The sequence below is a fragment of the Parasteatoda tepidariorum genome, chromosome 6 (assembly GCF_982258835.1).
Source record: "Parasteatoda tepidariorum strain Cologne lab strain chromosome 6, Ptep-v5.0, whole genome shotgun sequence".
Taxonomy (NCBI): Eukaryota; Metazoa; Arthropoda; class Arachnida; order Araneae; family Theridiidae; genus Parasteatoda; species Parasteatoda tepidariorum.
Window position 1 is genome coordinate 41,036,294 of NC_141760.1, and position 12,780 is coordinate 41,049,073.

Genomic DNA, 12,780 nt, shown 5'->3' on the forward strand with positions numbered 1-12,780 from the left:
TCATGATAACAGCTGTAATCAAAATTTTTTGAAAGTTGTAATCATGATTACAAGTAATTGATTACTTGGAATCGTGATTACAAGTAATTGATTACATAGCTGTAATTATCTGTAATCAATTACAGTTGTAATCTATCACTGTAATCAACGGCCAACTCTGGTAAATAGTTGTTATAATCATAAACTGAAGAAAGAAAGACATATTTGTAAATTTTAATTACTTCTCCAGGTCATCATAGGTATGTTTAAATGGTATAGGCAGGGGTCTGTCCAGACATTTTGTGAAAGGTCCGTTTTTGTAAAATTGTGAAAAAATGACTCGTAATTTGTGAATATAAAATAAACGTTAAGTCACATTCTTTCAACCAGGGTCCGCTTTTGTGAATTGTTGCAAATGGGGTCCGTTATTGCAAATAAAACTTTTTCAATGAGTTTTTAAATTGTAAAGACATACAAGATTATGCTCAACACTATAAAATTGTAATTAAAAAAATTAAATTTTAAAAAATAAGCAGCAATTGCAGCTACTAAATTAGCGATGCAACATATAAATATTTGGTATTCGGCCTATACTGCTGAACGCAGAATACTCATTTCGGACGAATAAAGGAAGAAGCGTCTGTCGAAGACAAAATTTAATTCGTCTACATCTGTCTTTCTTCCCCCCCCTTCCTGAGAAGGGTTTATTCGATTAACAAAACAATAATGAAGATAAACAAATTTGTGAAGGGTCCGATTAAAAGATAATTTATTTTGTGAAGGGACCCAAATTTCTTCTAAACAGACCCCTGATAGGTATGTGTAAAATTTTAAATATATAAGTAAACTAAGAAATATTGAGAAAAAGGAAGAAAAAAAACCTTGTTTAAATTTTTTTCAATTTAAACTTTTTTCTTTTTCTTTCTTTTTTAAACTCAAGAAATTTTCCGGAGCTTTAACTTGGGGCTCACAATTACCCCTGTTTATGCAATAGGTTGAGTTTAATGCTTTATAAATAAAAGAGAATTGACAATGATTTCATCCTATTGTTATGTATTCTCTTTTATAAATATTTTTCCATTCTTCTTCAATCAAATAATTAATTTTAAAGTTGTTAAAATAACAATGCAGTTAATTTGTTTTAAAAAAGAAATTCTAAAAAAAATTCAGAATTTTTTTAAAATTTATAAATTGTTTTGATATTTGAAGAATCATTGCAGTTTTTGAAGTTCTGTTTTTTTTTATTTTTATCGCATAAGTTAAAAAAGAATCCAGTTATTTAATTTTTATGGATATCAAGATTATGACAGTTTGTCTAAAAATGCCACAAATGAATAAAATTGTACATCTTTTTATAACTCTATTATTAAGTGACAGAAAGCAAATTTGATAAGTAAAAATATAAATTTTTTGAAAGAATTTATGGATTAAGATTAATATAAGGAATAAGCTTAATTTAGGGAAAAAATGCATTTTTCTCAGAGTTGGCATGATTTAGGACAGAATGGATTAATCCACGGTTTAAACTGTCTTGCCCAAAACCCCTTGCCCTAAACCAGCGGTCGGCAAACTTATTAGCCAAAGAGCCAAATATGAACATTACAGCAATTTTTAAAAAAATTGGGAGCCAAATCTGCTTGTTTAGTAAACTTTTATTACACTAAATAAGTAGTATACTAAATAAAACTAAATTTCATACTTAATAAATATTTATTAATGCGAACAATGTGCTTGCATCTCCTTGGAAAGTTTGAGTAAGTCAGGTTTGTATGTTGTTGTTTTTAATTTTAGGCATGATTCCAAGTTCTCATCAATAAGACGACTTCTCAGTTTACTCTTGACAATGTTCATACTTGAAAAAGTTTCTTCGCATATATATGTAGAACCCAAAAGGGAAAGAGCACCAAACGCAAGCTTTCTCAGCTGATCGTAAGAGTAAGGAATACTATTTATTCCAAGCGTTGAAAATGATCGTGTCTTCCTTCTCCAGGTCATTCAAAGCAGACCACTTGTGCTGTGAACTAAGATGAAATTTTTTCTTCTCCAATATTTCCATTTCAACACAAAAACGTTCGAATTTAGAGAGCCATGTATCTCCTTATTTTTTAAATCCAGCAATTGTGTTTCAAAGCTACCAATGTCAATTTCAAGAGGAGAAAATTTCAACTCTGTTATCGTAGCATTAAGAGGATTTTTGACAAATGCTAAAGTTGCTCTGCTGTTTTTAAATTCCTGAAACCAGCTGAGAAATGCTTCCCTCATATTTAAAATTATTGTTTTAAAATGGTGTTTATCAACAGAGGAATTATTTTCTTGGCAATGCTTCAGCAGGCTCGGAAAGTGAAACGATGTTTCCCTTTCAAAATCCAGAGCAAAAATGGATAATTTGTTTTCGAATGTTATTACTTCTTCTAACGTCGAAAAAATTAAGTTTCCTTTCCCTTGTAGTTTACGATTAAGCTGATTTAGATGAGACGTAACGTCTACCATGAAATAGAAGAATTTTAATTTATCAAAATAAGAAGTATTTTTTTTCTTACCAAGTTTTTTTTTAAATGAAAATATTATTGCTCCTTCCGTGGATATTTGCGCCAGAGCCGCACTTAAGGAGCTAAAGAGCCACATGCGGCTCTGGAGCCGCACTTTGCCGACCACTGCCCTAAACTGTCCAAAACCCTTTTATTAAAATTGTCGCAATTTAAAAGACATATTGTGAAAAATGAAATGTTAATTTTTAAACAAGAAACAAAATGAAGACAAGTTTTTGTTTTATTTAAAAAGTTGATTATTATTTTTTTTATTGCTTTATTTCCCTGTGGCATAATCACTGCGACAATGTCGCAGAACGTTACAGAGTTCTTGCAGAAAGATTTTTGTTTTGAAAAGTAAAAAAAAAGAAAAATAATAATTTTATTTACTTTTTGACTGAAATTTACCTGTTATATTTGAATCATGCATTGAGATAATCACTTTTTGACACGCTCAATATACGATGATAGTATCGCAAATTGATGTATTGTTTCGATTGTATTTTCGTCAGTTATTGATCTTGATCTTCACGTCGATTTTAAATATCCTGATAAACAATATGGAAAATTCGAATCGTGTATTTGAGTATTTACTTTTTAAGGCAATAATTTTATCAAATTTTATCGGTTATCGCTATTGATTTCTCCATAGTTTTTAAATCAGATATTTTTATACAACTGCCAAATCAAGAAACGAAACACCAATTTGAGGTGTCCAATTCGCAAGATTTTGTCGATCTTTTTTTCCGCCAAGTTCTATGGATTTAATGATTTATAATTTTTTTTATTGTGCTGATTAGTTACAAAAGGCGAAGGAAATAATTTCTGCATCCTCTCCCCCTCCCAACAAAATGCGAAAATGTTATGTATAATATTAGAATAAACATTACATGTTCAATTGAGAAAAATTATCTATAGTTTTTTTGTTGTCAACACAGCGCTTCGTTATTTTAAATTAGTAACATACATGTTTATTATTATTAAAAGTATCTTGCAGAAAGATATTAGTCCTGTATAATTTATTATAATATATTATATATTTATATATATTATATTATAGTTTCCTTATGCATAATTTATCAGTATTAAAAGCATATTTATTCTTATTTAAAGGATAAAGTATTCAATTTTGTTATTCAATGAATTGTGGAAATTCAAAACTTATATTTTCCTTTAATAAGTTAAGGCAAATTATATTAAAAAAATCAAATATTTATTAATGTATGAATTATGTGCACAATGGTTACACATTTCAGAATTTTTACCTTTTATCAGAGTTCACGGTTTTGGACAGTTTAAGAGAGTAAAACCCACATGTCCTGTCCAAAACCAATTTAGGATGTCTAAAACACCAACCCTGATTTTTCTGTATTTGAGGGAAAAAATTTATGCAGAGAAAATTCACCCCCTTCTCTCATATAGAAATAATCTAGATAGCCTGACAAAAAGCTTTTTTATCACATGACCAGAAAGTGACAGATTTAAATCTATCTCTTTTATTTTGTAACTAAGCCATAAATGGAGACATTTATTTTTAAGCTTTTGCTTGCTTGCAGTTTTGTCAGCTACCAAATGATAAAATTTTTTAATAAGGCGTTTTTTATTATTTTTACATTAAAGGTTATTATTATTTATTAAAGATTATTATTATTATTGATTATTATTTATTAAAGATTATTATTTTTATAACGGTTGCAATTTAAAAATTTTAGGTAAACTATGTAATTAACTATGTGAAAATAATTTTAGATCATTACTGTATGAAAATAATAATGTATCCACGTCATCTAATGAATGTAGTGTAATAAGTGTTGTTTTTAATATTAATTACTATTAGAAATAAGCAAAAACATCAAAACTATGCATAAACCCATATATTAAATGTGATACATCTTAAATGAAGCCACGTTAACAGAACATTACTGTGTTATGTATTACATCGAAGCTTTTTAAGTTATAATTTTTAATAACATTTAAGATTTTATTTTGTTCCAGGAAATGCAAGTGATCGTGCCTGTGTTGTAGAAGTAGACAATTATCACCAATATAGTACAAATAGTCTTGATCGACAGGCTTTTTCAATACCTGTATTTGGCTTGCTTGAGTCACCATTACAGTCTTTTTCATTGTCTCAAGATGGTCCTTTATTATCTCAAAAGTCAATGAATCATTCACAAGCTCATGAAATGAGAATGAATAATAATAAATCACCTAGTTGCCAATTTGATCGTCTTACAGTTAGAGCTAGACCAGATCCTGTGGGGTTTGAGAGCAATTGCAGTAGTTTTAGTACTGATAATTTAGAGCAAAATAAGTTGTCAATGACACAAAATAGTTTACAGAACCTGATGCAGTATAATCAAGATTCTGCCCTCTGTTCTAAAAGTAATAAAAATGCTGCTAGAATCAGATTGTGTAATATTAATAGTTTAAATAAAGATTTATATGATTCTACAAAAAATTCAGTATTGATTGAATCTAATCCAAATAAATTGAGTCCTAAAGTATATGGGTTCAATTATTCTTTGAAATCTGGTGATGAGATGGGGTTTTGCAATACATCTGCAGATTGGGAATGTACTTCTTGTAGCACTGAAGAATTGCAAGTTCAATCCAGGCATTTAATGTTTCATGAAGCTCAAGATACGACAGAGCAAGAAGAAGATAGTAGTCAAGATGTTCATCCTCCTACTCAAGAAGAAGATTCTGAATCAGAAATTCTTGCGGTATGTGATTCTATGATTTAACTCACCTTAATTCTTAACTTGAACAATGTTTTAGATAAAATTTGCTTGTTACTCAGTGAAAAAATCTTGGTTATTCTATGAAGTCGAATGACCCAATATTCGCATCAAACAATTTAATAACGCATTTTGTTTGGACTAAGCCGAAGAGACATTCTTGCTAGTTACATTGTATCATTATTAAATTAAGACTAAATTTGTTTAACTTATAAATTTTTTTTAATACATAATCTTATCTTTGTTTCTTTTTTTAATTTGATTGAATAGAAAAACAATCACTGAGATTAAATTGACAGTCACTGAAAGAGAAAATGAAGCAGGGCTCTTTTATATAGAAACTCCTTCACCCCTTTGTGTGATATCTCATTTTAAGAAAGATTTATTACATCAAGATTTTAAGGGTTTATTCAATAAAAATTTTATTTTTCTTTTTATAATTTTTTTTATTTATTTATCTATACTTATGTTTTTTATTTATTTATCTTAATTATATTTTATTACCTTTACCTTAAAAAGCTATTAATTTATCGTTAAAATTGGATATTTATGCATTCACAAAATAATGTCCGTGCACATTTTGGGGGTTCGATTATAGACTGATGATTTTTCTTTTTAACCCGTGAAACAATTGGTACTGAAATTTTAGTATATGCCAATCCTATCGTTTCTATATGATTAGGTTGCAACTAAAATAAGAAAACTTGCAAAATCATTTTCATAATTCCACCACAATACTTACAAGATCTGTATAAATTTAGTTTGCAAGCTTACTAAAATAGATTTGTGATTGTAATTAAAGGTAAAAAGCTACATAATTATTGAGCCTTCTAACATAAACATACATCTAAACATAATTATTGAGCCTTCTCAATCTCAAGAATTTAGATTTTACTTGACCATCGATAAGGACTATTTGATCCATGTTGTTATTGTTTTTAAGTGTTAAGGTCTGTAACCTTCTAATTTTGAACCCTGCATTTAAACTTCTGAGTCAATTACTAGTGTAAAAATTTTTTTTTTGAATGAAAATGGCCTGCATTCCTGTTACATAATAAGGAATAATAATACAGAACATTAACAGGAAAAAGTTTCAATTTTTTACTGTTAAATAAATTTAAGAATTTTACAAATTAGAAAACAATAATTTAATTGTAAATGCTAAAAATATTAACTTTTTAAATAAATTAAAGGTATACAATTGTGACTTATTGGAGTTTCTAAATGAATAAATTTGTTTCTCTGAATTTTTGTTGTATCCTAAAATCTATGTGAATTTTTTTTTCATTTTGTTTTTTATTTCTGACAATAACTCACACATAAATAAGTGAGTTAACAATAATAATTCACATAATAATAGATACCTAATTTAATAGCAAATATTGTTTAAAAAAAAAAACTTTTTGTAAACAGCTTTATTATTTTTGCCCAGTATTTTTTTTTTTTAAATTTTTACTGGCTTAGATTGAACATAATGAATCCAGTAGAAAATGGGGAATGACATCATCTCTTCGAAGACATTTGGGACGCAAGCGAAATCCTCATAGAAGTACTCATGATGTGAGTTTACCTCTTATTTTTATTTTTTATTATTCTTTGTTTTTTACATTTCATTTTTAAGCACCTTCAATATTTTACTGCTGTATTAAAGTGTAACTGTGGATATCTAGTTTCTGTTGCTAAACTGATTTTCTTTTTTCATACAATTACTTATCAATAATTCATATTAATGGACTTAAAAAAATTCAAAATTTTGAAATCTTCAATTTTCCAATTTTTTGGTTGGAAGAAAAAATCCTTTAAAAAAGGCATAAAATGGTTTTTATTCGATATGTAATATTAATTTTCTTGCATTTTGTTGTATTCTCATTAGATAAATGCTAATTTGGAAATAATTACTCTGGATTTGTTAATATTTTTAATTTTTCTTCAAAATAGGCTTATGCTGTTTTATGTTTCCCCTTCATCCAATCTTTTTGTTAAATAATAATTTAAAAAATAAGTTTTAAATTAAGTTTATTATTCCAGCAGTTTTGAAAAAAAAATTATTAATCCATTCTTTGTTATAACTGCAGTGACCTTATTACCTATGCAGTGATGTTGCAGTGACCTGAAGTGACCTTATTAGCGGGGTGAGCTTTTAACCGATTCATTAGCAGTTCGTAACTAAGCACGTAAATAGTACATATTATGATTTTTTAAAAATAATAATACAAACGAAAACGATCGGACGAAAACGAACGAAAGTCAATAAATTTTAATAGAATTAGTAAAGAATTAAAGAAAGTTAGATTTTTAAAATTTTTTTAAATTTGAAATAAAACTTTTTACAAATTTCCTCAAAGTGTGCATATGTTACGGCCAAAGCCCGAAGGCCGGCCAAATCGCAAAGTGGCCGAGGATGGCTGGCCAAAGTCTGAAATAATTGAAACAATCAGTGAATGTTTTACTTTGGCGGCCTTCTATAATTATATATAAATAATTCTTATAAATCTTCTAATTTAAAAATATAAAAAATAGAAGTTTTTAAATTGTCTATTAAATAATCATTAATTTAATAATCATTATTAAATTGTCTATTTAATTGTCATGCATACCAAAGGTCTTGTCATACTAGGTCTTGTTAAGTGCCACTGCCCGGTATACCCTACACTGATGTTTTTTTAAGGTTCAGTGCCACTGCCCGGTATACATTTGCCCAGTATATCCTATACTGATGTTTTTTTTAAGGTCAAGTGCCTCTGCCCGGTATAAATTTTTCCGGTATATCCTACACTGATGTTTTTTTAAGGTCAAGTGCAACTGCCCGGTATATCCTACACTGATGTTTTTTTAAGGTCAAGTGCCCCTGCCCGGTATACATTTGCCCGGTTTGCCTGGTATAATGAATTTTTCTTCCAACTTTGGCTGATCTTCCCATGCTAATTCGCGATTTGTCCCAATTCCTGAAATCAAGAACAATTTCGGACTTTGGCCAGCCATCCGCGGCCAATTCGCGATCCGGCCGGCCAGTTCCCGAAATCAAGAAAAATTTCGGACTTTGGCCAGCTAATTTATAGCGTTCTTGGCCAATCCGCGATCTGGCCGGCCAGATCGCGAATTCGCCGACTTCGGGCTTTGGCCGTAACACTTACATACATTACATCTTACCTTGTTTAAAATAATCATTTATGCAGGTCTGTCTCTCTTTTGGTTTCATTTTTCAAACAATGTTTTCTAGATTTTGTAACTTCTCAAAATGTTCCTCAGCTCCCTCTTGGTTTGTAAAAAAATTTCATAGGGCATTTATTGCATAGAAAGCTTCCATTTGGGTTACAGCTACAGTCTCAGAATTACTGACATTGTCCTCACTGTCCACAACGTGTGAAACAATTTCAGAAATTGTTGCTTCAGAAGTAGTGTCAATTTCCTCATCAATCAAACCATATTCAGCCTCTCCTTCAATGGCATAGCCACAATTTTTCAAATCTTCCATCAGAACAGGTTGAGGAATATTGTCTTCTTCGGTTTTGTCATCAACGATATTCAGAGAACTCACAAAACCAGCATGACGAAAACAATTTGCTATGCATGTGGTGGATTTCATGTTCCAACTTTTGTACACATAGAAAATGGCATCCAAGACAGTAATGTGAAGCTCCTTTTTTTGGTCAATGGCAGCGATAAAGTCCTTCAGGAGGAGCTTACGATAATTCACTTTTAGGATTTGGATAACTCCTTCATCCAATGGTTGGAGAACGGTGGTCACATAGGGAGGCGAGAAAACAAGCTCAATTGAGGCTAACTGTGATGTTGGTATGAGCTGTGCAATTGTCTGCTATGAAAAAACTTTTCGCTTCTTCTTCACAAACTGCCTGTCTAAGCGCCGCATTGTTTTCTCCCAAATGGTTACGGTCATCCACGCTTTTTTGTTAATGTCGTAGTCCACGGGTATAGATTTCAAATTTTTAAAGCAACTTGGCTTTTGGAATTTACCAATAACAATAGGTCTCAATTTTTCAGAGCCATCCATATTGGCCCCTAAAAATACTGTAAGTCTTTCTTTACTTTTCTTGCCACCTGCAAATTTTTCATTTTTTAACGCTAAAGTTTTTTCAGGTAAGACTTGGAAAAAAAAGACCACATTCATTGATGTTGAATAGATCGCATGGCTTATACCGTTTCAAAATGTCATCTTCTAACACAGATTTCTTTCACTCATTCAAAACAGTTCCGTCAACACCTCCAGCTTCACCGCTTACTGTCTTGAAAGTTAAATCATGTCTTACTTTAAATCTCTGAATCCATCCATTGCTGACCATAAAATTAAGATTTTCAGAGCTCTATTTGCAGAGCTTCATTACTGAACACAATATCAGCATATTTTGTGCTCTTTCAATTTTTAATTTTCATCCATCGGAGAATGGCTTCTTCAATTTTCTCATAAGGGGAAAAATTCATCCTTTTTCTTTTCCCATTTCCATTTCGATGAGAAGACAATATTATTTAGGGTATTGCGTTGTGTACGACGTTCTTCGACAAAACGTGCTTCCTATAAATTTAAATTTTAAAAATCTTCAGCGCTCTCTTTGCTAGCATGATGATACGATGAGAGAGGTTTGAATGAAATTCGTTCCTCTGGTCTGGTCAGCAAATGGTAACACGACACAATGGGAAAACTTGTCTTTTGTCCTCGTCCGAATGCCGAACTCCCCCTCCCTGGAAGTGTGGATAGGGAGAAGCAATTACTCGCAGCGAAGGCGGGGGGGGGGGGGATTCTCTCCAGGTCCAGGTGTGTTTGTTGGCTGCAACATTTTCCTAGAACTTGAGAGGGCTAATTGCCTTGTAACGAAGGTAAATAGGCTTTTGTTAGAAAAGAGCTTCCCTCGCCTCAGATAAAAATGACCTTATAAGCGATAACGATTTTTAAAACTTAACCATATATTCTATAATCTGTAACAAAGAATTCCTATTCAGTGAGCCGGGATTTGAAAAGTTACCTTATATCGAGGTCTGACTGCACTTACTTTAAAAACACAATACTGCATTTTACTTTTTTTTCTTCTAAAATGCTCAAATCTGCGTTTTTTTTTTTTTTTTTTTAAATTTTTTTTATTTATTATTATTTAGAAGAGTTAACCTGTTTTCTTTGCTCTTGTAAGCACATTAAAGTTGACTGGCAATTTAATTTTAACTTAGTTCAATCAATACAAAGTTCATACAAGCTTCATTCATAGCTTAGATTTTGAATTTTTTAATGCCATTAAATATCAATGTATACCTACTTGTAGTTATAAATTTTTTAAATTTATTATTATTATGAATAACTAAGTAGGATCAAAACATCTGTACAGAATCAAAATCTTTTCAAGCCCCTTTTGTCCATTATGTAACCTGCAAGAAGAAATGAACGCTAACCATCTGAGATGTTGCCCTGCATTTCCTCTTGGACCCTTGTGGGAACGTTATTGGCGGGAGAGATGCATTATTACAGACCTATAGACTTTCTTTTTGTAGCTCTTGTTTCCGTTTTTTGTTCCTCCCTTATATTGTTCTCAGCTACAAATTTGTCTTTCATGTCTGCCATTGGAAATAAAAGAAAAATAAAAAAAACTAAGTAGGATAAGGGCAAGACAAAAATTAGTCAATCAGTGAGGAGGATAATTTTAATATAATACTGTAGTATATTTTCTTGTACAATTATATAATCTGAATTCATGCAGAAATTGCTTAAAGACAATGAAACAATTTAGTCTTTTCTGTTTAGTGAGTCAGCTATTAGTTGTATAAATTTCAGCTAAAATATGTTTCAATTATGTATGCTAAATTAAAGATATAATAATTTTAAAACATTTAATAAATTATATGCATTTTATAATTCATTTTAGAAAAAAAAAATATGATTTAAATAAATAAAATCCTAATACTTCTATATTTTTATTATGTGTTATTGAATTATTATTAACCCATTTTCGGCCAATGGTACATAAACGCACCATTTTAATAAATAATTTTTTATTAACACCGTGGCGAATATTTTTCAATAATTTTATTTTTCTGTTGTTTTAAAGTGTTCTTAAGACATCTATAAAATATTTGTAATTCAATTGGAGTAAATAATTTCTGTTGAGAAATTTTCAAAACACGCTAATTTTCGAACTTCAAACGTCATTGAAAAAATCAATTTTTTTAAACTGTATAATTATTTCACTTGAGATTTTTTATAATGAGTTAAAGCTGTAAGTTCTGAAAATAAAATTAAAATGAAGCAAATTTCATAAAAAACTTAAAATTTTTTCATTCAAATTTAATGGTGCGTTAACGCACCATTGGCCGAATCCATGAGAAATAGACGAAATTGGAAAACCCACTTTTTATACAAGGTTTCTGAGTTTTATTGAAGTTTTGTTGCATATTCAGAGTTTTATTGTTCAGTTTTTATTTTTATCAGAGATTTATTGTGCTGAGACTAAGTGTTCGGCAAAATATACCATAAGGAACAAGCGCTGTTCTGAAGTTACTTAGCATTGTTTAAATACCTGAGATGGAAAAATATAAGTTTTGATAACTTTTTCTTTTCCTATAGTTTATTTGTTTTTGTGAAAGAAAAGGGTTTCTTTGCATCTGGCACAGCTCACGAAAATCTCATAGGTGGTTGTATATTGGATGACTACACAAATATGAAGAAGAAAAAAGAAAACATCGTGGTCCCTACGATATGGCATTCAGCAAGAATACATAAACATGTGCAATTAAATGATTAGACAATGCTGTGGTTACAAATGTTACTAATAGCGGTACCATTTTGCCCTTTGTAAATGCTAAATGATGCAGTCGCAAAGAAAGTAAAGAAGTTTTTTTATTTTATGTATATATATATATATATATAATCGCTGTTGAACTGCTAGCCTAATTTTAGGGTTTACGACTTCTAATATTCAACTCCGTAGCCTTGTAATTTTGAACCCAACTCGGAAGACAAATGAATTCCTGCATCAAATATTGGGAGAAATTTTCCTTTGTGAAGGACTTTTTGATCGAACTAACCCGCATTTGCGTTACATGGAGAGGAAAACCATGAGAACCTCCCACGGTTAGCTGAACAGCAAAGGGACTCTAACCCATGATCCATCTACCACTGAGGATATTTTGTCAGCACAGACGGATGAGGATTCGCATCAACCAGCCATCACCAGGATTCGAACCGGATTCGCCTCTTTGGAAGGCCATTGCTCTATCCCTTGAGCCATCACGGCTCAAGAAAAGAAGTTGTGATTTCACAACTCAATGTTATTTTGGATTGCAATAAGCATGTGGGCGGTGTAGACCTACTTGAGAATGCCATAGCTAAATACCGCATTAAGATTCAAGGTAAGAAACGATGGTGGTCATTATTTACAAACATCATTGATAGTGTTATAGTAAATTTCTGGAAGCTCGTAGAATTTTAACTAGCTCAAAAGTATCACTTATAGACTATAGAACTTATATAGCTATTGCCCAATTATAATCTGAATCCAAGAACAATCCATCTGGGGAAAGTTCATTACAAG

The 12,780-nt window shown here is 30.6% G+C and overlaps 1 protein-coding gene across 1 annotated transcript in view; it reads left to right on the top strand.

The window, feature by feature from the left end:
* Window positions 1-12,780, top strand: part of LOC107454399 (regulator of G protein signaling loco) — a 72,011-nt gene that overhangs the window by 9,482 nt on the left and 49,749 nt on the right. The window contains exons 2-3 of the mRNA XM_087165715.1: window positions 4,503-5,233; window positions 6,713-6,808. Of these exons, the coding sequence (XP_087021841.1) occupies window positions 4,503-5,233; window positions 6,713-6,808 (827 nt within the window). The remainder of the gene's footprint in view (window positions 1-4,502; window positions 5,234-6,712; window positions 6,809-12,780) is intronic.